Source organism: Molothrus ater, chromosome 3 (genome assembly GCF_012460135.2).
Source record: "Molothrus ater isolate BHLD 08-10-18 breed brown headed cowbird chromosome 3, BPBGC_Mater_1.1, whole genome shotgun sequence".
NCBI lineage: Eukaryota > Metazoa > Chordata > Aves > Passeriformes > Icteridae > Molothrus > Molothrus ater.
The window spans coordinates 69,660,330-69,685,707 of record NC_050480.2 but is presented as its reverse complement, the minus strand read 5'-3'; the positions used below and the strand labels follow the sequence as shown (position 1 = coordinate 69,685,707).

General features: G+C 47.8%; 1 protein-coding gene across 1 annotated transcript in view; it reads left to right on the top strand.

Moving 5' to 3' along the window:
* TNFRSF21 (TNF receptor superfamily member 21) overlaps window positions 1–24,262 on the top strand; it is a 37,249-nt gene extending 12,987 nt beyond the window's left edge. Inside the window, 5 exon segments of the mRNA XM_036379874.2 lie at window positions 10,425–10,699; window positions 17,664–17,717; window positions 20,245–20,464; window positions 21,335–21,477; window positions 21,479–24,262. Of these exon segments, the coding sequence (XP_036235767.1) occupies window positions 10,425–10,699; window positions 17,664–17,717; window positions 20,245–20,464; window positions 21,335–21,477; window positions 21,479–21,565 (779 nt within the window). The 3' untranslated portion in view covers window positions 21,566–24,262.
* Window positions 24,263–25,378: the final 1,116 nt, after the last annotated feature.

Below are 25,378 nucleotides of genomic sequence, written 5' to 3'. Positions count from 1 at the left end.
TTTTGTTTTTTGGAGTTGAAAGACAGAAGATTAGATCTTGGCAGTGCTGGCCTGGCATGAGATGCCACTTCCCTTTTATTTTTCTTCAAGTCTTGTAATTGCCCATTATTGCAGTGGGTGGTGAGAGCAAAGCCAGGAAGCCTCTGGTTAAATAATCAGAGAAATTAACTGTTCTGCAAAAGCTGTTTGCAGCTGGGGTGGAGCTGAGGCTTGACTGCATGTAGAAGAGCATGTGCTTAAAATGGCTCAAAATCAAAGTGGGGAGTTGAGATGTGATGCTGGAGAGATGGGGAGCATTGGGATTTGGGGGTCTTGGTTTGTCAGTTCTCAGCACATTGAGGGCCGGGATCTTCTTGGTTGGTAGTGTTTAGGGAGTAGTCCTTGGCTTGTGTGCTGTTTGCTGAGGGGACCAGGGCTGGGCTTGAGCTTGGTCTGCTCCCAAGTCCCTGAGGGTGTTGAGGGGGGACCACATCTTGTACCTTGGAGAGCGTGGTGCTGTGCTGCAGCTCTAAAGCATTCCCACTTGAATATAACCAGTGGGGTGTGGGGACAGCAGGGTCATTGCAGGCTGGTTCTCAAATGGCATCAGGTGCTCATTTATGGTTAGTGCAAGATGCTTATCGAAGTAAAATTGCATGATTCTTTGCAAGAGACAGCACATTACGGTTATGTGTGGGCTTTTTAAGTCAGTCTTTTCTAGAGATCCATCACTTAATGAAGGGAAGCAAGTGCATGGAAACAGTCCAGCTGAGGATGTTATTCCTCGGGCATATTTAACTACTACTCTGGATAAGGAAACTGCTGCAGACTTGGCACTCACAGGTCTATGGGATGACACTGAATGCTACTTTAGGGCCCCTCCTTAGTGCTTGTGTGGGTAAATGAGATGAAAGCCACTTAGTGTAGAGGTTTTGTTTGGTAGAGGTAGTTTTCCTTGGATCAGCTCCTGAACAGGTCCCAGCAGGTGGCAAGAGGATCACACTGGGAGGCTGGGTAAGGATGGAGGAGCTGCTGTGGAAACAGCTGGGAAAACAAACAATTCTTTCAAGCCCTAAAGCTTCACCAGCCTCAAACTGTGGTGGCCTCGAGGTTTTGTGCCCAGGCCACAGGTAGGGCAGAGATGCCCAGATCATCTGAAGAGGGCAGGTGTGCCCATTGCTGCTGACATAATTCGGTAACTGCGGCTGCGCCTGGAGAGGAGCAGCCCTGGGCTTGTGTGCAAAGCCTAATACAGCTCTGGCAGGCAGAGCATGAGATGAGGGATTGATGTCTGTCCACCTGCCAAAACAGAGAGGCAGAAGGTGTTGTGTTTGTTTTTGTTTTCCAAAGCAGTCTCTCCTCTGGCATCTGCAGCTTGATGATGTGCAGATGATTGCTGCTCCTCTGATGACAGCCTGTCCACCTCCGCTGGGAGAGACCCAGGCACAAGGGGAGTTGGTTAAATTGGAAGAGGCAGGAATGTGCTGGGCACTACAAGGAGTATGGATGCTCCCTCACTGCAGCTTGTTCTGCTGCATTTCATGCTGTATTTGCTCCTGCACAGGCACAATGCTCTGCTTTAGGTGGGATAGAGCAGCTCTTCATCTGCAGCACAAACCTCTGCCATGGGAGTGTTGGGGTGGCATCTGACAAGTTCAGAACACCGTCCTTCTCAAACCACTCAGTGTAAAGCATTGCTCAGGTTTGCCCAAAAATCCTTTTGTCCTTTTGGGAAGCTATGTGATTTCCAAAGGGCATATGCAAGAGCTGACCAGGGCTTCATGATGAAAGGGAGCCTTGGAAAGTGCAAACGTGGGAGGCTGCTGTTCTGCTTAGAGAGGAAGAAACCTAATAATGTGCAGGTTTTATCATCTCCTGTTCCTCAGCCTTATTGCATTAGCACCAAAGACTGGTGCTTGATCACTTTTAATGTGTGTTGCTACGTGAGCTCTCTATCTGCAGCATGTACAGGGCTGTGAGGAGCTCCTCTTGGAAGCTGGAACATTTGCTCCCAAATCTGCTTCAGAAAAAAAACCCCAAATTATCCAATGGTCAAAATTCCTGGGTGGCCCTTGTATTAATTTAATGAGGGATTGGGATTTGTGCCTGCCCATTAAGGTGTAGAGCTGAGTGTGGGAGGCAGGGCAGCTCTGCAGGAGAGGATTGTCCTTGGAGAAAACCACTCTGAGCCTGGGGTGTTTTTGCCAAATTCCCGACACCGGTTTCAGTGCTGGGAGGGCTGTGATTTCTCACATCAGTGAGGCTCTCACACATCACTCCTCGAATAAGAAGGTTGGGTTTTTTTGTTTTTTTCCTCGCTCTCCAAGACTGGGAGAAAAAAAATGCAGGAGGTGAATTTAATCCTCAGGTTGGCGTCTGTGGGTGTCTGGATATTTATATGGCTCTGGCTGTGGCAGTGTGTGTGCTCAGGGTTACCAGCTGTCCCAGAGGGTTATAATGAAGATTAACTCTGCAAAAGCCATTTAAAATTTAATAATTACATGAAATACTTATGCTGGCCATTCTCATGCAAACTAAAGCAAGAGCAAGTTCACTCAGCAGGTCCCTGGTGTAGCATCCTGTGGTGGTGGGCAGGAGTTGAGATGGGTCCCAGGAGGGTTGGACCAAGGGGGTGTTACAGATGTGACTTCCACATAATGTATTGGGAAAAGAGGTCTTGTCTCATGATAATTTTCAAGTTCCCAGTTTATGAACATGTTCATAACTGCATGTGGCTGATCACAGGGCTCTCTCCACTGTATGGTTTGGTTATTTTCCAGAAAACTTGTGGGAAGTGATTGTTAGAAGTCCCTTTGCAAGATTTTCAGTTTTGTCTTTAAAAAAACCCCCAACAAACTCCAAGCATACCATTTTGTGGTTTTTTGCCCAAACAGCTCTTGCTTAGGATATGAATCACTGGGTCCTGGGAGGGTCTGATACCAACACTGTCCTTCGTAGTTGGGAAAACTGTTCTGTCACTAACAATTCTTCGAGTGTATCCTTTCCAACTGTCTGACAAAAAACTAGAGATCATGTAGTTTCTAACCCCCTACTGTTGGTAGGGATGCCACCCCCTAGAGTACATTGCTCAGAGCCTGTCCAACCTGGCCTTGAACACTTCCAGGTTTGGGGCAGCCACAGCCTCTCTGAGCTGCCTGTTCCACAGCCTCACCACCCTCACAGGGAGGAGTTTCTTCTTTATGTCCAATCTAACCCTGCCTTCTTTCAGTTTTAGGCCATTCCTTCTTTTCCCCTTGTCCTGTCACTTCATGCCCATGTTCAAGGTCCCTCTCCAGAACTCTTGTGGCCCCTTTAGGTACTGGCAGGCTGCAGTAAGCTCACCCTGGAGCCTTTTCTTCTCTAGACTGAACAAACTGTCTTCTTACGAGAGTTGCTTGTGCCACTTGACCATTTTTGTGGCCTTCTCTGGACCTGATTTAACAGCCTCACATCCTTTTTATGTCAGAGATCCCAGAGCTGGACACAGCACACCAGCACCTCCAAGTCCTTGGCAGAGGTGCTCTCAACCCCCTCATCCTCCCGCCTGTGCCAATACTGGTGATTGTCCTGACCCAGGTGGAGGACCTGGCACATCTTCAAACTTCCTCATCTAGGAGCTGAAGTATATTTTGAGTGGCAGGGGGAGGAATTGAGTTTCCAATAACTTCCCCTTTATGGCAGTGGTTAGTGGAATTTTTGCATTTTGGAAAGGTATTTGTGTTGTGCAGTTGGGATTTCCAAGTCCTGGTTTGGTTGAGCTGTGGTATCTTGTCAGCTGCAGTGTGGATGTGCTGCATCCTGGCTCTCTTGTACAGGCTCTCAGTGTGTGCTCAGACATAAAAATAGGCTGCTGTGGCTGTGTTTCACATGAGTCAGGAGGATATTTGGAGGAGGGAGGTGGGCTGAGCTCAGGAGAAAAGCTGGCTTTGCAGTTATTTGGAGCTTTTATCTGGGTGTAGGGGAGGGTTGGGCTGCATCACTGTGGTTTTTCTGTCTGACTTGTATGTGCCCTTGGGCTGTGCTCTCTCTCTGTGATGCTTCATCCAGCCTGCCTGTCACAGTCAGGATTTGTCACAGCATTTGCTGCACAGATTAATATTGCCCATCTCTGGAATACCTCTGTGTATGTAGGTGGTAGAAGCTCCAGGTGCTCCAGCTCAGACTGGCACTGGAATGGTGGAGGTCAGTTCCCCCAAGTGTCGTTGGGTGAACTGGTGGGACCTTGTCCCTGGTGATGAAGGGCTGGACCATGGAGTTTCCTGGAATCCAGCCTTTCATGAAGCTGTCTCTGGAACCTTGGGCTGCTGAGCTGCTCACTCCATGGGACTGTGTATGCCAGAGGTCCTGGGAGATCTCCTAAACTTTCCTTCCCAGCTGTATAAGGCACTTAGAAAACTTGAACTGATGTGTTAATCCTTTTCTATGCACTGTATCCCTTCATTACTAGTGGGTTGAAGGACACTTGGCTTGGAGGGGCTCTGACCATGAGGTTTCCCCTTAAAGGTGGCATTTTCTTGAGGAGCACTCTTGTGAAAAGTGTTATTTGGCTTGAGCTCTGAGAATGAAAACAATGACATTGTGAGAGGGTGGGGAGAGGAAGGAGCCTTAGCACCTCTGTGGCTGTGGTTTGACTTCTCTGCATCTGCTGTTGGGTGTGGGGCAGCTCTTCCTCTGCTCTTAAGTTTGCTTGAAGTTGTGAAAAAATAATAGCAGAGCAGAGAAATGGTGCCTTGCAGGTGCTGCGGGTGACCCTGCCAGCACTGCTGGTCACAGCCCTGCGCCAGGCTGGCTCCTTGCCCTGCTTGAGGCCAAATGATGCTGAGGAACTGGGTCCGTGTCCAACCTGCAAATAGCACAGCTTGGGAGACCAGTGAGGCTTGTCCAGAACAAGGCATTAAAGCTCAGCCAAGTCCCAAGTGCATGTTTGATGACCACCTTGGTGACGTGGAAGAACTGATGGCTCTGTCTACATCAAACTGTTCCGCAGCGAGGCGGGGCACTTCTGAAGGAGCAGGAAGTGGATGGGAAAAATCTTGAACCAGATTCAAAACAAGCAAGTGGAAGTCACTGAATAAACTGAAATGGTGTTTATGGGGAAGATGAGACAGAGGTGAGCAGTGTCCAGAGGAGGGCAGTGGAGCAGGTGTGAAGGGGATGGAGCACAAGGCTGAGGATGAGCAGCTGAGGGAGATGGGAGTGTTTAGCCTGGAGAAAAGGAGGCTCAGGAGGGACCTTATCACTCTCTACAACTACCTGACAGGAGGCTATAGAGAAATGAAGGCCCTGCTTCTCCAGGAAGGTGCTCCCTTCAGCTCAGCATCTTCGTAGATGAACTGAAGGGAGAACCTTTCTGGAGAGGCAGGACTTGTGTTTGCTTGTGCCACTCTGGTGGTATTTGTCCATTTCCAGACTTGTCTCCATTTGTTCCAGTTTGCCCTGCCTGTAGATGTGCCTCCTGGTTGTGCCTGTGTTCCCATGTGTGTACATACTCCCTTGGGCTTCCCACTGGCCTGTGCACAGCATCTCGGCCTTGTCCTGGCTTGAAGGTGTGGTTATCACCACCTTAAAATATTAGAGGGATACATGATGTAACCCAGCACAGCGTTTAGAGACCTTCAGTGTTAAGATATTGACAATTGAAATGCCACCTGCTCAGGTACCTAAGATGTGTGAATGTCCTGGCTCCTTCAGATCTGTCCTTTCCTGTTCTGGGCTGACCATGGAAAACACAGTTCAGCTGGATGCAGCTGTGGGTGTTCCTCTTTAATTCCATTGTCTGAGGCATGAGCAAAGCTGGGTGATCAGTGGTGATGGTTCCTGACATGGTGATGGAGAGGGGTGGAGCCGTCTCCCCTTTAGCAGCAGGATGGGGACAGCTCTCCTAGGCTGTTCCTGTGGCCTGTGGTAAAAAAGGAGGACGACTCAGGCTGTGGAAAGCTTGGAGCAACTCTAGCATAGCACCAACCTAGCTGTGAGCAGCCTCACATGGCAAGCATAAAACGTGTGGGTTAAAGCACCATCTCTGCTGAGCTTGGCCATTTTACTTGGGATTGCTGTGATCTGGAGGTCTTTGAGCACCATCTCCTGCCCTGGTGTGCAGATGGGCATGGTGGGAGAAGGTCCACATAGTTCAGGGAGAAGGAGAAGATCCAGCACATGTGGTGGAGCTGGGATTTTTGTTCCAGTTTGTAGGACTTCTGGAAATATGGAAGTAGTAGGATGATAAACTTATTATGAGTATTTTATTTTAGTGTGAGCAGTAATACTTGGCGGCGTGCATCCGCAGCTTGTCATGTAATGGTTTTAATCTTGTTTTTTAAGAGCAGAGGGAGCAATGTTTTTCTTACTGACTGGAGCCAAATCTGCACTCTTGTCCACATCTCTTCATATCGCTCTGGGTTTTGTTTGCACAATATTGTAGTGGATGTAGTGAACATACGGGCCTTAAATTCATTTAATAGTTGCAAGAAAATGAGTTTAAGGTTCTTATAGTATTAAGGTAGACATTTCCAAATTCATTTTTAATGGAACATTTGTTCTCCAAATGTTATTACGCACCATTAAGTCCTCAGCTGCCTGGTGTGTTCTTGTGCCCAGGGATGTTATAGCCAAAGGACATAAACATGTTTATGGGCCCAATTTATTGAACGGTGAGATTAAATATACTAAACTTGAAAATGTCAGTAGAAGCATGAGCGCTTTGTCATAAATCCTGAGTGAGAACATTTGGACATAAATGTCATGCTGCCACATAAAACCAGTGCAAATCAAGTTGTGAGCAGCTGAAAACTTCTCTCACCAGTACAGCAGTTGTAAGCACTGGGATTTGTCAGAATGAAATACATCCATGGGAGCAGGTAGTATATGGGTTTTTCCTTTTCTGGGCTGACTAGATGTCCACATGGGGATCATAAACCAGAAAATTATGTTTTAATGCTTCTGTGTGTTTGACATGCATGGGAGTGGGTATGGGCAAAGCTCCCACCCAGCCATAGCTCATTGTCTCACTGCAGGGCAGCACTGGCAGGGAGACCTGATGCTGCTCACTTGATATGTGTGAGTGCATTAAAAAATGGGCAGCATTATCTCTCTCATTCTCTCTCATTCTCTCTCTCTCTCTCTCTGTATGTGCATATATATATATATATCAAAGCAAAAATAATTGCTGAATATGAGAGCAAAGAAGCTCTGCAAGATTATACAGTGAGATAATGACTTAAATGCTCTCTCTCTATATATATACCTCCATATATATATCTATATCTTGGTGCATAAGTTATCTATATATATCTATATATGATATATAATAGGCAGTACCACACATGATTATCCCGTATTATCTTGGTGCACAAGCCTTGCAGAGCTTTTTCTGCCCTTGTGTTCATGGATTTTTACTTTTTTTATCCCCTGGATTGAGATAAAATCAAGCAGCGCTGCATGAATCAGGCATTTTGCTGCTTTTGTTCAAAAAGCAGTTGGGTTTTCTGCTTTAAAGGACCTGACTGTAAACCTGAATTGTCATTTGGGCTTCTTACCAACCCGGGTCTGTGATATCAGAAGGCACAAGGGCTTGGCTGCCAGTGTGGTCTGGGCTGCCTGTGCAGAAGCACAGGCAGCCTGGATGCAAAGTCATGGAGGGAGAGGAATTTGGGATTTGCCTGGAAGTACACAGCTCAGTCCCTTGAACTGAGGACCGCTGGGTCTGCATTTGAGTGATGGGAAGCAGTAATGAAACCAGGCTTTATTCCTGCTGCTTTGCTGTGATGCAATGTGCGCCAGTATCTAATGAGCTGAGTCACATCAGTCACCCCACAATAAATCCCAATAGCAGGTTAACAGCCTTTTCTCATAGTTAGAACCAAGCCCTGTGGTTGGCTTGGGTTTTTTGGGTGGGCTGCATGCCCCATGCTGGGCTGGTGGACCAAGCTTTTCTGGCAGGAGAAGCCCCAGCTCTCACAACTCCATGTGAGATGGCACAAGCACGTGTCTGGTAACAGCTGGGAGGGAGCTGTGGTGGTTGTGGTGGGAGGAGGGCGGGGAAGTACCAAATGTGGTTTGCACTTTGGTGTTCCTGATTTAGAGCATGTTTAGCACCGTCTGTGGATGCTCCAAGAACTGTGGGCTCGTGGCTGTGTTATCTAGTTTGGAAGTGAAAACTAAGGTCTATATATAGCAGGTTTGATAAGCTTTTCTTAAGTGAGAAGAGGTTTGGTTAAAAATATCTTCATGAAGTTTTATAGTTTTTTACATACTTCTTTTTATATAAGCATATGTACATACATATGTAAAATACCTATGTTATATATAGAGATATACAGAAGTATGTATAATATATACACAGATATACACAAATACATATAAAAATGCATCAGGCTGAATAGGTACTTTAGAGATGTGTGTGTGTATATTGTATTGGGTTTGTATGGTCAGGTTTGGGTAGTGGGGGGCTATGGGGGTGGGTCCTGTGAGGAGCTGCCAGAAGCTTCACCCATGTCCAGGGGAGTCAATGCCAGCCAGCTCTAGAATGGACCCACCGCTGTCCAAGGCTGGGCCCATCAGGAATGGTGGAAGTGCCTCTGGGACAACAGATTTAAAAAGAGGGGCAAAAAAAAGCTGGTAACTTCAGCCAGTAGAGAGAGAAGTCAGAACATGTGAGAGCAACAGCTCTGCAGACACCAGGGTCAGTGGAAAAGGAGGGGGAGAGAAGAGGCCATGCTGGAGTAGGTTTGCTGGCAGGACCTGTGGAAGGGACCCATGCTGGAGCAAGGGAGAAGTGTGAGGATTTGTCTCCATGAGGAGAAAGGAGCAGCAGAGAGAACATGTGATGGACAGACCACAGATCCCATTCTCTGCTTACTGCAGAGGAAGAGGAAGAGAATTCAGGAGTGAAGTTAAACCTGGGAAAAAGGGAGAGATGGGTGGGAAGTGATTTAGTTTTAATTTCCCATTACTCTATTCTGTTCTGATTAGCAAAAATTCAAACTAATTTCCCCAAGCTGAGTCTGGTTTGCCAGTGACAGTCGCTGGTGAGGGGTTTCTCCCTGCCTGTATTTCAACCCACGAGCCTTTTGTTATATCTTGTTATATTTTCTCAGGTGAGGAAGGCACGTGTAGAACAGCTTTGGTGGGCATCTGGTGTCCAGGCATATACATATATATGTGCACACATCTTTATAAAACATCTATGTAATGCATAGGTACAAAAATGTCTACCGTATATACCTGTGTGTATATACACATGCACACGTATAAAAAAGGATGCCTATATCAGTCTGTATAGTTTCTATGGGGTTTTTTTGTATGTATATATTTGGCTATATCAGAGCTGTGAACTGAAGGTGCAGTGGGAAGTTTTGGTGTAGGTTAAACTGCCTTAGAAAGTGTTAAATTTTAGACCAGCTGGAAAAACTCTCCAGCTATGATATCCTTCTGTAAGCAGCTATTTTTGCTGTTGTGCCCGCAGAGGGAAGGAGAAGTGCTCCCTGTAGCCATGGGGGCACAATGGCTCGAGAGGAAACCCGAGGTGTGGTTATCTCTCTGGAAAAAGTGAGTTTCTTTTTGCAGCTCACAGATGATGACCTTTCACATTGCTGTTTGAAACAAGGTGTTGCTCAGCTTGATAAAACAGGGTTAATTAGTTATTTTGGAGGAGATATGGCTTTATTTGAATCTTAGGCTCCTGACCTGGAGTAGACTCAAGGATAAGTGTGCTGTTTGCATTGCTCACTGACCTACACAGAGAAAACCCTCACGGTCTTGAGCCAGGATATCCCAAGTGCTTTTTTGGGGGAAACTCTGCCTTTTTGCTCTCTAGTTTCCTAGCAGATCTTCCATTCACCCAATGCTCACCTGGCACAGTCTCCCACCTCATGACAGAGTCATCCTGCCTGTCTGCACTGGAAATGGCTCTGAATGCAATCCTAGCTGCTGTATGCACTTGTTATGGAAATACTCATCTTTATAGAGGTGCTTTGGTCACTCACCTCTTAATCCAGCTCTTTCTCAAGGCAGTGCAGGTGTGTGGGTGAGCTTGTGCTCTTCTGCCCTGTTCCTGCAGCTGCATGGTGGCTGAGTACCCAGGGTCTTCCTGTGCTGAAGAGTGCAGGAGATTTTACAAGTAAATTCTGATTTACTAGTAAATCAGAAGAGTAGAGTGTGTTGGATTCAGTGTGTTGGATCAGAGTGTAGAATGTGTTGGATTAACTGATGGGTTTATCACCCTTTACATGCATAGTAGCTGTTGAACATGTTATTGGTGCTGCTTCTCTGCAGCCTGAACCCATAAAAGGTGTTAAAACAACAATAATAATGATAATAATTGCCACAAAATCTCAAAGACCTACCCAAGAAAAGCAAAGCGTGGCCATTTGGGGATGAGAGAAGCTCTGCTAGACCTGATGTCTGCAGACCCCCCCTGCCTCACCTGTGGCTTCTCTGCCCCGCAGGCATCGACATTCTCAAGCTGGTGGCAGCCCAGGTGGGGAGCCAGTGGAAGGACATCTACCAGTTCCTGTGCAACGCCAGCGAGCGGGAGGTGGCAGCGTTCTCCAACGGCTACGCGGCCGACCACGAGCGCGCCTACGCCGCGCTGCAGCACTGGACCATCCGCGGGCCCGAGGCCAGCCTGGCCCAGCTCATCAGCGCCCTGCGCCAGCACCGCCGCAACGACGTCGTGGAGAAGATCCGCGGCCTCATGGAGGACACCACGCCGGTAACGCCGGTAATGCCGGGCTGGGCTGTGGTGTAAATCTCACCTTGTGAGGTGTGGTGGCGTGGGACACGGCTGTGGCCTTGAGCTTAGCTCGTGGCCAGGTAGCTCCCTCTCTTCATGGAGGACTTGCATTGAAGCCACGTGTTGCTTTTGAGCAAGGCTTTGGTAACGTTTGCTCAAATTGCAGTCAGAGTTTTGATGGGCTCTAGAGTTCCATGTGCTTTGTGGATATCTTTGGAGGTCACCAGGAGGATCTGGTACCTGAGCCTTTGTGCTAGGAACATGGAGGAAAAAGCATCCCTGTTACCATAATATTTTCTGAAAAATCCCTTCGCCAGGATTTCTTCTCCTGAAGAGCTGAGAAGCCTCAGAAAAGAATGAAAACAGTAATTATCTGATTGCTTGGGTCTAGAGATTGTTTACCAACAGGTGCATCTTTGATTGGTTCCATGTGAATTGTTTTAACTTAATGGCCAATCACAGCCAGCTGTGTCAGACTCTCTGAGTCAGTCATGAACTTTCATTATCATTCTTGTTAAGCTTACTGATGTATCCTTTCTCTTTCTTTAATATAGTTTTAGTATAACATTCTTTAGTATAATATAATCCAATCCAATATAATATAATATAGAATAATATAATATAATAATAAATCAGCCTTCTGAGAACATGAAATCACATTCTCATCTCTCACCTCATCCTAAAAACCTCACAAACACCACATGTCCCCCGTTAAACTTGCTCAAATGCTGTGGATTTGTGAGAAGGGCCAAGTACCCTTGAGCACAAAGTATTGATTCCTCCAGGATGGTGACTGGTGGCATGAGGGAGGCCATGCATGCAGTCCTCCAGAGTTGTTGCTCTTCTTTGCCAGCACTGGCCTTAAGTTGTCCCATATTTTGGGAGAATAAATAAATTGCTGCAGAAGATCCTGCAGTAGGTTCTCAGCTGAGTGTAAGTCATCAGGAGGTGCTTCTGTGACCTTTGCAGGCCACTGCTGCCTTACTTGTTTCAGTTTTTTGGCTCTGATAACTCAGTGGTCTGCCAGAAGTGTTTGTAAAGGTGATGAGTGGGGCTTTTTCTGAATATAGAAGCCCGTGGGACAACATGTAGAGATGGCAGTAGTTGAGGCATGGCTCTTCCCCCTAAACTGGCTGGTGAAACATTTCCCATTGCCTTAGCACTGACCCAGACCCAAAGGGGAGCAGGTGGGTGCTTGCAGACCTCTCTGGGCTCTTGGTGGGGCTTTGGCAGGGTGGAATGTTGCTCACAATAGAGCTTATGAAACAGAGCATTTGTCAGGGCAAGGGATTCCCAAATTCTGGTTTGACCGACAAAACTTCCCCTTATCTGAAGGACTGTGATCCCTTCACTGTGTTGCATATCTTAAATTATTTTGTTTGATCCCTTCACTGTGTCATATCAATTATTTTGTTTAGTGTATGAAACACCTTATTCCCTTGTGACCATTGTATGAAATCAGAAGTTGAAATGTGTTGGCAGGAGCCCTGGGCTTGTGTTTCAGAGAGACCCTGAGTCAGGTGTTTGCTGAACATCCTGCCCAAATCTTGGATAGGTGGGCTTTGCCAGCTGCCTCATCTCTCCTGCTCAGCTGCTAGTTTTTTCCTTTCAGCTCCTGGTAACTAATAGCATGTGGCCTTCTAATTGGTGGAAAAAATAAAATTAAAAAACCCAAGATAAAGCTATGTTTAGGAAGAGAAGTGAGGCAGAGAAAATTGCCATTTTGCACATATGAGTTAAAGTTTCCAGCATGTGCACTGTCCCAGAAGGACATGTTGTCCTCTTGCTCTCCTGGAGCAGGTAGTAACCTGTGTCCTTGTATTTACTGCTTTGACTTTGAATACTGGGACAAAGCTCTGGGCAAGGACATTGGATAAAACACGGGACTTGTTCCTCAGCACGACACATAATTAACAGACTTGGGCTCTGCAGTGCTGAATGCCCCTGGCTCTTCTGGCCAAGACCATCAGGTTGTGCTTATCAAGCAGTACAGAATGCAGGTGGTGGCTCCAGGAGCAGAGTTTATGGGGTGACCTGTCAGGGTGAGTACTCCCAATGATGGAGTAACCACAAGCTGTGCCCATAACTCTGAAAATACAGCAAGCAGATGTTCCAGAGAATGAGCAAATCCAAATCTCAAGGATAACTGTATGCAAGTCTCCTGGACCTCCCAAACAGCTTTCCTGTGTCTCTTTGTTTTTTAAAACAGTGTGTTGTCTTTTCTAGTGTCCAACGTACCTGGACCCTGGGGTGGTTCCCCATCAGTTTCACTTGTTTTTCTAGAAATGAGTACAATTGTGTTGTTGATCTTCCAAGCAGGTGGCTCGAGTCCACATGAGAAATTTGGCTAATTTCAGCAAAGGAGTTGTTTTTTAACAAATTCACCCAAGCTGTCACATCCTGTTTCCCTATTCATCTCATTGGGCTTTTTCAGATAAACATCCCTCATGATCAACCTTAGGAGTTGGCCATTGCCCTGCCCTGGAGATCCTGGAGCCGTGTGTGGGATGTCACAGCCTGGCAGCACCCCAGGGTACAGATCCAGCAGGGCAGCACATTGTGTTTCTGTGAGGTGCTGCCTGCTGGAACCTGTCTGCCTCCTCTCCCTGAGCTGGCTCCTGTGCTGTCAGTGTGGGTGGTGATACAACAGCCCTGCAGGGAATGAGGGAAGCAGTTTGTGCATTGGAGAGCAAATCCCTGGAGAATTGTGCTGGTGGCTCATCATCCTCACAGCAGGCCAGGAAGCCAAGAGCTCGGTGCCAGGAGCAGGGATGGAGGTTGATCTTTGGGGTTTTTTAAATCTGCTGGTTGGAAAGCCTTTAATTAGAGCTAATAGAGGCTTGACTCTGGGTGATTTGTCTATCCAAACACAGATAAATTGAGGCAGTTTCTCTCTGTACCAAAGTCGTTTGATCTGGAGGAACGGGTCACCCTGTTGGTGGTAAGAGTGGGCGCTGTGGTCTCCAGCCCTGCAGAAGGAGTCTTGCAAAAAAAACCCCTAAAACGGCAAAAAAGAATGAAAAGAGTTTTTGGTTCTGCAAGGGGAGTGAGGACTCTCATAAGCAATGCAAATGCATGCATCCTCCTGTAGCTAAGCTGCCCAGAGAGGTTGTAGATGTCCCATCCCTGGAAGTGTTCAGGGCCAGGCTGGATGGGGCTTGGAGCAGCCTGGTCTAGAGGAAGGTGTCCCTGCCCCTGGCAGGGTGTTAGAACTAGATGAGCTTTAAGATCCCTTCCAACCCGAACCATTTTGTGAGTCCAGGTAACAGCATGATGCCCCTAGGGTGACCTGAGCCAGCAGTGAGTCTCCAACGTGTGCTGGTGTATCCTACATGGGCCCAGGAGGGATGGATGCATGGATGGTGTCTGGGATGCCTTTGGCTCTGCCCAGCATCCCTGGGTGCAAAACGGAGTTTCCCCATCTCTCTGCACAATCCCTGTGTTGTAAGAAAGCACTCATAACTCCAAGTCATGGGTAAAAATTGTTATTGAATGCTGTAGCTGTGAGATGGCAAATCAGTACCCTAAACATATTTCATCCCACCCACTATTGCACCCTTCTCTTTAATCCTTTATCTGGTGTCTGCCTTCAGCTTGTAAAACCTATGGAGGCAAGGCTGCTCTCTCTTGTAGTGCCCTGTTCCCTTAGCAGCCTTTTGTGCTTTGAAATCCCAATATTTACAACCCCTGATAGGAATAGGGAATTATGGGAGTCTCTGGAGTGTTACAGCATGAAACAGGAACATTTTCCTCCAGGTGAGGAACAGCTCCACTGCAGACTTGCCTGCTTTTTTAGCTGTGGGAGATTATGCTGGTTTTGCATGGCGCTGGATGAATTTAGGTTAAACCGAGATTAGCCCTCTGAATCATTTTGCTCAGGGTTTTTTGCAGCTGAGCCAGAAAATACAGTGAATGCAGAAGCTGTGGAAAGGTTTTTAGGGGTGCATTTAACTCATAGGGCTCCTTTTAAAGCCTGGCCCTGGCCACGAATGTTTGTTGGACTCAAGGTTTGCAAAATCTGTCCCCTCACAGGCAGGTTTGCCAGGCAGAGGCAAGCCTGGGCACTGCTTATCAGGCACAGGCACATCCCAAATTAGTGCTGCTGACAACAAAAACAGGGGAAAGAGTCGGGGGGAAGAAGGGAGAGATTTCTTCCTGCCATCCCGGCAAACTGCAATTCTCCATTTTTGGGGTTAAAATCAGAAAACTGATTTTTACCAGTATCCACTGGGTAATGAGATTTTTTGTGTGTGGTGCATAGCAGCATTTTGCAGCTGCCACGGGGCTCTGCGCTCACCTGGGCTGGCCTGGGGTGGAGCTGGCATAGCTGGGCTGCATTGGCTCCCCTGAGTGTCCTGCTGTGAGCAGTGCTTTAAGCTCTTAGCGTTTTATTTATGGCTCTGCTGGCCTTGGCTGAAATATTTCAGGGGCTGGATGGAAGGGAAGCAAACAGCCTCACTCAGGGCATTCAGCAGCACAGCCTCAGCAAAGCTGAGAAACAAACCCAAACCATGAATAAGGGAGATGTTGAAAGTGGAGAGGGGAAGGCTACAGCCCCAAGCCCAGGAAGGTTCAGTTTTGTGGCTAATTTCATGCTGCATATAATCCCCTGAGTCAGCAGATGTGTCAAGGCTGGGGCTGGTGTGAGGTTAAGCTGTGGGGTTTTGGGGTATTTCAGAGGAGAAGAGGATGTGAAAGCAACCCCATGTCCAGGCACGTGGCTGTGGCAGGGCCTTGTGGCTCCATCTCTTGCTCTTTCACAGGTCAAAACCCTGAGGGGGAAGTCAAGAGCCTGACATAGTGTTCCTCAAACTCAGCCCCTGTCAGCTCCCACCCATCCCCTTCACTTCCTCTTGTGGCAATGCAGGACTGGGCTGGGCCCAGAAATTAGGAATTAAGTTTGTGCTGTGTTATATTCCAGCACTGGAGTGAGTAAAGGTGTTGGATGGATTTCCCAGCCAGAAGGGCCTGTGGTCTGAGGGCTGGGAAGTGCCCAGGCAGCCAGGAAAATAACAAAATTGCCTTCTGGAGTTATATCAGGTTTTATTTGAGGCACAAAGCTGTAAGGTGAAGTGGCCAGAGCCCTGGGGAAGGTGTAGGGCTGGCTGGGTTTTGCTGGAGTGGGCATTGCTCCAGGTTTGCTCTAAGCTATGACTTGATTTTCAGCAAACTGGCATTGGGTTTGAACTATGCTGGAGAATGTGCAATAAACAAAATGTAATAATTCATAAAATAATGCAAAGAGAAGCAGCATAAACACAACAATATAAACTTTGTATATGCAGTGATATTGAGGTTTCCCTGCAGTGGTGGCCACATCTCTGGGGTCTCTGTGTTTGCAGTGTAATGGGTTTGGGAGCATAAGAGGAAACTAGAAGATGGTTTCTTCTGCTAGCCAAACTCAGTATCGACTAACTCAGCCTGTAATTGGGTTTGGAACTTCTTCATCAGGGTTTCATCACCTCTTTATTATGGTTTGAGTTGAAAAAGTGAGTGGGCAAATCCACAGAAAGGAGAAGCCACCAGAGGCTCTCCTGAAGAAATTATCTGCTTGAGTAGCACTCGGCCCACAGAAAGCCAGGGCAGGGTTGATGGGGAAGAGCCTTTTCCTCCGTGGGTGGCTGCAGTTTTGGTTGTGGCATCTAAACCCTGCCCAGACCCAGCATTGCCCATCCTGAGTCATCTGAGGCTTGGCTCGATCCCTCCTCCCCAGGGCTGCCTTGTGTTCAGGGAAGAGGCTCCACCACAGAGAGGGGTCGAGCATTCTCCTGAAACCACATGTGTGGGTTGAAGGGCACAGAGAGGAAATTTGGGCTTTCCCACCCCAGCACCCTCCTGGTCTTCCCATCCTGGCAGGGACATGCCTTCTGCTCTGCAGCACCACACACCATCACTGCCCCTCTCTGACACCTCGGTGAGACCTCATGGCCCTGCCAAGGTGTTTAACCTGCCAGGGTCTGTGTGCCCCCAGGGAGGACCCCCAAACACCCTGTGCACCATGAAACTGCTGATCCACAGGGATCCTCCCTACCTACCCCTGTGGGTCCACAGCAAGAGCATTCCACACCAGCACCACTCTGCCTGCAGCATCACCTGGGCTGCTGCCCAGCCCACCCCACTCCATGTGCCGGGTTTTTTCCTGCCGCATTCCCTACGGAGGCATAACAGACCTGGGAATAAGGGCTGGTGTCAGTCGGGTGTCATCTTCTGGCAGGGAATCTGGGAAGTGACTGCCTCGGTGCTAAATTTATCCCCCCCACATCCCAGAGGGTGCACAGCCACCCTCAGCAGCAGCAGCCAGCCTGCCACCCGCCTTTGTTCCTGCCTGCTTGCGGCAGGAGGAATTGCTGGGAAGCATCGCCTGAGGGAAGGGTGTTTTTTAGTGCCTGCTGCTGCTCCTTCCTAATATTAGCACAGCAGCTGCAGTTTCTGTTTGTCTGAGCTAAGCTTTTATTGCAGTACTGTAAAACGGAGGCAGCAAATGGGACCAACCCGTTCAAACAGAGCTGGTGACAGCAGCTGTGAAAGAAAACAAAGCCAAGCCTGTGTCTTCTCCTGACCCATCCTCTTCTGTCCTCTTCTCTCCTCCTGTCCCTATCCCCTTCTGTCCCCTTTTCTTCCTTTTAGGAAGGACCTTCAGACACCCTGCTTAGAGCTGCTTAGAGCACCCTCCCAGATGCATTGGGATCCAAGAGGATGCTGGTGCTTGAACCACAGTCTAAAGTACTGCAAGTACACAGGAGCTTTTAGGATTTTTTAAATTAATATTTTTTGGCATTGAAAATCTCTTGGTGCAGTGCTCAAAAAAAAAAAAAAAAAAACCCTGGCAGAGCACCTCTGATGGGTTCTGATGGGTTGTAGGAAGCTGCTGTTGTGACAAAGCCACTGCAGTGCCTTTGGTTTCCGTGCTGGACTGTGCATCTAACAGTGTCCCATGTGTCTCTCTCTGCAGGTGCAGATGCAGGCTCAGTGGCAAGCTCAGGAGCCCATCAATGAGGATGTAAAGGTGAGAAATCCCATAGTTCTGGAAAGGCAAAAGGTTGCAAGAGGGTTTTTTGGGGTTTTTTTCCCCAGCCAAAGCTTGGTTTCACCCAGTCACCACTCATAAAAATAGGAATGGCCAAGGTGGTTTCAATGCAGTGAGTCACAGGCTATGAATACTGTGTTTTTACACCTATTCCACAGGCTTCACCTCACAGCAGCCTTTTGCATTCCCTGGTCTTTCCAAGCCCTCATTCCCAGTTGCTTTTTTCCTGTGGTTTAAACATTAACACACATCCAAGCATCCTGTTTGCTTTGCCTCAAGCTTGCAACTGTTGAGCTATTTGGAAAGCTTTGGGCTCCCGGGACAGCTACAGTCAAATAACCTCGGGTGATTTTGTCTTTCCTGGCGTGTTTTAGCAGCTGTTTAATTAAACTCCAAATGAGTTGGTTCTGGGAAGACAGAGCTGGGGCAGCTGTCTGCTCCCTGCCCTCCCTTGGCCAATTGTTGCTCGGTCATCAGGATCCTTTTTGGGAATTGGTAGGTGGGTTTGTGGTTAAATATTAGGTAGATGAGGTGCACAAGGCAAAACTAACCCCTAAAGCCTATATTATTTTTAAAGGGGATATCAGAGCATATTACAATTTGGAAAGTGGCCAGCTGCTGTCCTGGTCCTTCCCTTGATATTCCCTCTTAATGGCCATAGCTGATTCTCCATGATGTGCTGTACTGGAAAGGGAATTTCAGGGGAGAAGGCAGATTCTTTTAATTAAAAATTAAAGCTGACTTTTATTTTTAACATGCCTATTGCATAATGCACTGTGCTAGAACAAATCCTCCCCTGTTTATTTTCAATAAGGGGAGAAAAAAAACCCCTTTTATTCTACCAGGAACAGGCTTCAATGTTAATTTAATGTGAACTAATGGGCGTCCCAGCAGACATGTGATTTGTGGGTGGTGAATTCCTCGACACGGATGAGGAATGTTCAGGCACATCCATGCTGGCGCGGAGGTGGCTCAGCAGCTCCCTTTCCCACAGCCTTTAATCCCAATTTTGCATTTCATTTCTGGGTTGTAGGCAAAAGCCTGTTAGCAGGAATAGCCTGATTTTCCCTCTGTAGGAGAAAACAGGGTTGTGAAATGCTGTTGGGAGAGGGAATTGCATGGGGACAGGGCTTGCAATTCTTTTCCCTGGCAGGTCAAGCAGGGACACAAGGTTGGGGAAAAAGGTTAAATATTGGATGGCCCTTAAAATAACCTATTTAGAAGGACTTGGTGACCTGCAGAAGTGCCCAATCTGCCGGCCAGGGATGTGAACATGCTGGCCCAGGCATCTCATCCCTGCAGGGAGTGGGAACAAGGAATGCTCTGCTTGAGATTTGCACCCTGAGGGGACATTGAGAGGCAGAGGAGGGTAGATAATGTTCGCTACTGTCTTGGAGGTGGGAAGAAGTTTCAAGAAGAAACATGCAGAGTACAGTCAGCATAGGAAGCAGGTTCACACCAGCACCCAAATTCATAGAATCATAGAATTCTTAAGGTTGGAAATAACATATAAGATCATCAAGTTCAATCCTTAACCCAACACTGCCAAGTCCACCACTAAACCATGTCCTCAGCTGCCACATGTTTTTTTAATGCCTTCAGGGATGGTGATTTCACCACTTCCCTGGAGAGCCTATTACAATTCCTGACCACTCTTTTGGTGAATAAATTTTTCCTAATATCCAATCTAAACCTCCCCTGGCACAGGTTGAGGCCATTTCATCTTGTCCTGTCTCTTGTCACCTGTCACTTGTCACTTGTCAAATGGTGCTGCTTTCCAGTGTCATGCTTCCCAGCAGCGCTTGCTTCTCCTGATCTCTTCAGAACTGTGCAGCTGAACATTTGCCCTTAGCTCACATCCAGGACAGGAAAAAGCAAAGGCACTTGGGTGACACTGTGGTCAGTGCCAGCTCCTGCCTGTCCTTCCTTGCTCTGAATTTGGAGTCTGGTGGGATGGACTTTTCCATCAGGCTTTAATGGGATGCTCACAGGAGCAAGGATGAGATGGGGCAAAACAGATCATTAACTTGATGTGGAGCTGGTCAGAGCCATATGCTGCACTGCAGATCCCTGAAGGGTCTCACAGCCCTTGCCTTGCTGCCTTGGCACTGGCTGGAGCTGTGGAGCCAGCTTTTAGCAAACAACAGGTGTGGAGCAGCTTTTGGGCATCATCACCTCTTGCCTCCAAGAGCTGTGCTTTAGCTTTTAATAAACTGAGTCTGAGAAGGAGGGCCCACCTAAAATGCTCTGCTGAGGTTGCACGTGCCATCCTGGTGCAGTGGTTGCTCCTACCAGGTGTCCCAAGGGTGTGGGTTGTGTTACTGCTCCTGCCTGATGTGCCAAATGCCAGTGCTGATGTCTACCCCAGGTCATCTCCCAGTGCCTGTTGTGGGCCAGCAGAGGGTGCGCTGGAGTGTTTTGAAAGCAGGGGTGCAGGTGGGTTTGGGCGTTACCCGTCGCATAGCGTCCCCCCAGTTAACTTTCCCTCTGTTTCCTCCCCCCAAAGCTGGAAGGTGACAAGCTGGCGCTGCCGGTGAGCCCCAGCCCGGTGAGCCCCACGCCCACGCCCAGCCCCAAGCCCCCCGAGGCGGCCGTGCTCACCGTGGAGCCCTCTCCTTCCGAGAAGAAATGCTTCTTTGTTGACGAGGCCGAGCCTCTCCTGCGCTGCGACTCCACCTCCAGCGGCTCCTCCGCGCTCAGCCGGACAGGCTCTTTTATTACCAAAGGTACCAAAACCAACCCAGGGCAGAGTGGGAGGACAGAAGGGACGCCATGGTGTGTCCCATGTGGTCAGCACACGTGGTAGAGCTGCCCAACACATGATATCATTAAAGTAAATAATTGGGAAAACTGGCTCTCCAGGATACGCTTATCACATCCTTGTTCCCAACCAGAATATCCTGTTAGCAAAGATGATAAAAATTTGAGACAGAAAAACATCTTTAAAGGCTTTTAACTCTTTGAAGTTCTGCTAGGGAAGTTGTAGCATCTCTGGGTGTTTGGGGGTGTTTCTCCTGACTTTTGGCTCTTGCGTTGGCCAGTGCATTTCTGCATGAGATTAAATCAGAGAATGTAATTTCCAGACTGATTCTTGTTTCGGGTTTTTAAATTTTTTTTTATTCTTGGTCCTCTTTGCTACAGACAAAGTACCATTAGTCACCCCCCTTTGTTTTAGGGGCTTTAATTTACTGCATTTAACTTGCTGCATTTAATTTCTGATGAAGGTGAAACACTGAGCTCAGTCAATCTACCAAATTTATACTTGGGTATGAAAATAAAGCTGACCCAACGAAAACAACTTGAAAGAGCAGGATTCAGCTTTTTTGGCTCCTCTCCTGCCCTCACTTTTCCGAACTGGCCATTCAGCATTTACAAATGCTGTGTTTGCTCTTGCAGGATCCTGGCTGAGGTGTCTCAGCAGCACTGCCTTCTCCATCTTCCCTCATCCCCATCACTTGTCACCCTCCACCTTTTCCCTCAGTTCTCCTTGTGGCATGTCCCTCTCCAGAGGTGCCATCAGGGGATGGGCTGAGAACAAGCCCTGGTTAGCAGAGGTTTCTTGGAGAGTTCCTTGATCAATCCCTTTCCTCCTACAGAAAAGAAGGACACCGTCCTGCGCCAGGTGCGCTTGGACCCATGCGACCTGCAGCCCATCTTTGACGACATGCTGCACATCCTCAACCCCGAGGAGCTCCACGTGATCGAGGAGATCCCGCAGGCCGAAGACAAGCTGGACAGGACTATTTGAGATCGCTGGAGTCAAGAGCCAGGAAGCCAGCCAGACCCTCCTGGACTCTGTCTATAGCCACCTTCCCGATTTACTGTAGGCACTGGGTCACCGCACGCTCTCCGAATATCTGCTAGATCTAGCTTGGCACTCGTTAAGATGACCAACAATACACAGGCGGGATTTTTTGTAGAATATACGGCCAGTATTTTCATTGAGGTGTCCTTGGTTTTTTTGGGGGGGTGCAGTTTGCCAGCACTGCACCCCTCCACCGTAACTCTATTGCTCAGTCTGAGTCTTTGCAGCCTCTGCCCCCTCCCCGAGCCTCTCTTCTCCTTGTTCTCATTCCAATCAGATCAGACAATGCACTTTAAAAAAAAAGAAAACAAACAAAAAAATCCAAAACTGCAGTTAATGAACTGAAAGACCACCAATCTGGTGTAATCTAACACATCACATTGGGGATTGCTCTGTAATCCTCTTCCTCTGTCAAAACTGTCGCTCAGAGTGACCATCTCCCCCCACTTCCCTTCGCCTCAGGGCAGTAAGTGGCAAAATCACGCAAAAATCCCACCCCAATTGTTGCTGGTTACTGTCTCTTAACACAGCTAAGCTTCCCACCTGAGCTGACTTTTTTTTTTAATGTACTCTTGTTTGGCTCATATCCATTGCTGAGATTTTACTAGCACGGTTATTTATTATATGGTTTTCACCCGGACAACGCATCGCGCTCCTAATGTGCTACAGCAGAAGCTCTTAAACCACAAGGAAAAGGGTCAAGCCCCACCAACCTTCAAGGCAGTGGAAAGATCCTTTGCCTTCAGTTGAATGTAAGGAGTTATCCTGCCTTGCCACATGTGGGAATGGTGGGGCCCCAAAGGGAGCCGGTGCTGGACGTGGGGAGGCGAAGGCCGCCGCTGGTCCTGCTCTCCTCGTGCTGTAAGACTTAAACCAAGCTATGCTTTTACACTCGTGTCTCTTGTTTTTTATACAGATGTGGCCGATAAGTTCTCCAAAGACCTTATGTGGTCTCAATAGTCTCTTCAAATCACACTTCACTTTTTATTAAAAGAGGTCGGGGGTGGGGGGTATGGGGGACAAAAAGCTGCATCGTAAAAAGTCTGTCTGATTATATTTGCAATTATTATGCTCCCGTAACGAACAGTCTGTACTATGCTCAATTTGAAGAAATAATGGTATGAGGGTGGCATGAGCTGCCCCATGGGATGGGGTGGGAGTGGGGGAAGAGGGGAATGAATTGAAAAATTGCCTTCCGGTGTACTAATTTATTAATAAATACTAGGTGTTTGTTACTTGACACAATTCTGTGTTAACCTCCTTAACAGCTGCCTCTGCTCGGGGACACCTGGGTTGGGGGAGGGGTTTTTTTGGGGTGCCCATGGTGATGAGGGGGATTATGCAGTTTGGGGGTTGTGAGGAGGTGGCTTTGAGGCCAAAACATGATTGCTTTCTGTTGGTAGCACTGCCTTGAGTCCCCATGGTCGCTGCTGGAGCTCCCAGCAGGTCCCCACCCTGTGCTGGGGTGGGGAGCCTGTGCTAATCCCCATAGCAGTGACAGATCAGATGGCTGATGGGGCTTCCAGGGTTGGTTTTTGCAAACTCTCAAAGGCTTTGCGGGCATTTTGGGGAGCCTGAAGTATTAATTTTCCAGGAAGCAGCTGCTGTGCTGAGTCACTCCCGAGCGAAGGTCTTGCAGTCACAGCATTTCTGTCGCTGTTACATTGCCCATGTCTTCAAACTCTAAACTGCCAAATAACTCATCCTTATTCTGCCTACAAATTGAATCCTTAATGGGAAAAATGCTTCTGGTTTATAAGACTGTCATTTTGTTTACTTGGTTCCAGAGTGATTTCTGTTATTGAGGGTGCTGTGTTTTCCTTCTGACTGGCACTGGAAATTGCTGGTGCAGGACTATACATAGGTACATGATTAAAACTTTTCAACACATGCACAGATGAAATATAGTGTGAAATAGCAAGAGCCTTTATTGGGAGCTCTGGGGTAGAGTTTTCCCCTGGTGACAATGAAACATTTAGCTCTCGGTGCCTGCAGTTCTGAAGTGGAACCCAGTATTGGCCTGTTGGCAGGAGGTGTTGGGACCAGTGGTGGTTGATCCACCTGGGTAAGAATTGGTAAGGGGAGGGAAGGCATGCAGTTCTGGGCTCAATCAATAGTTGGCTTTAAATTATCCTCAGCAGGTTCTTGGAGCAAGTCCAGCTGGGAAGTTAAAAATTGTCCTTTTCTGGTGGTCCAGGTTCTCCCAGGTAAATGCATGAAGTGTAAGCAGTACAGCCATCATGCCACCCTCCCAGGAGCCACCAACCCCACCCTGCAGCTGCACTTCCTGTCCTGACAGCCACTCATTTTCTGATGGGCTTTGAAGGTAAAGCGAGAAAAACCAGTCCTGGCAAGAGGATTTAGCCAGCTGAAGAGACACCACAAAACAGGCATATTGTGGAGGTGCCTTGGCCTGGAGCTGCTGAGGAGGCACAAGGAAGCTGTTTGGTTCCCTGGGTTGTTGGGATGCATTTAATTCATCTGGATGGCAGGTCGTGGATGTGGCCAGGACTTGGGCAATCCTTGGCTCTGTCTGTGCTGTGCACACTTCCAGCATGGTTCCTTTCTTTAATTGCACCTGGATATTGACCTTTTCCCTGGCTCTGTCATTTCAGATTTCCAACTTTTTGTTGCATGCATATGTATATGTGTGTACAGTATATTTATTATACATTTATCAATACATTATATATTTAGATAAACTACAAAAATATTTTAATATATTGTGCTATTTCTATATTTACATATTTTCCTACCTTATTACTATATATTTTTACAGGTGTAGAGTATATAAATATTTTCTGTCTCTGGGGGCGTGTAGAGAAAAAATATCTGAGAGCAGCTGAGCCCCACATACAGGCAGGGTATTTCCTGGCAGCGTGGGTGGTGTGAGGAGCCACAAGCCCTGTGCCCCCACCCTTCCTCTGAGCCAGCTCTCTTAAACCTTAAGAAAATAAACCTGGCAGGTGGGATCAATGGGTTCATGACCTGGAGGCGTAACTCCATGGCAGCAGAGATTGTCCTTGTTCTCATCTTTGTCTTAGTCAAGGCACGGTGGGCAATGCACAAACTGTGATGTGCATCTCAAATGGGTGAAGTCTTTGGCTAAAAAGGTAAAGGTGTGAATATTAAGATATTTATAAATATATGTGATATGCATAAAAGTGCATTTTTTACAAAATCTGCATTGAAAATGTACTTGAGAGTGCATTGTAGGTGAGAGGTGGGGTTTGCCCCTTGCCTGGCCTTGCTCAGTCATGGTGTTTGAGGGGTGGAATTTGGGTGCTGGGGTGGCAGTCCTGGGTGGCAGTGCCTGTGAAATCAGAGGGCACAAGGAAGCATGATGAGGGCACAGCCTCCTCTGCCTGCTGTGGGCATCTTGCTTCAGAGCAGAGACTGAAATTTCTGGTGTGGGTTGCACAAAATGTTTGCTGCCCCAGCCCTGCTTGCTGGGGCTGGACTATGAGTTGTAGACATTGCATTACACCTTAGGGTGACAGTGTTTGCTGGGACAAAGCCCTCCAGAGATGCCTCCAGCACAGCCTGGCATCCTCAGCATGGACTGGCTCTGCTGATCAGGGCCTTTTAATTCCTCCAGTGCAAATGAGCATTGGGATTGTATTTCTAAATTCTCTTTTCTTTCTTTTTTACCCCATGAATTGCATGAGCTCTCTGCAGAAGAACAAGACATCTTGTGCACTTTCCTCCTACCTTAGCCAAATTGGAGTTTATGCTAATGGGGAATTAATTGCAACCCTCTGGGTGTGGCTGCTTACATCCCGGTTGGAAAAGCACCCCAGGGTCTTCTGGGAGATCATTCACCCCTCTGGCTCCT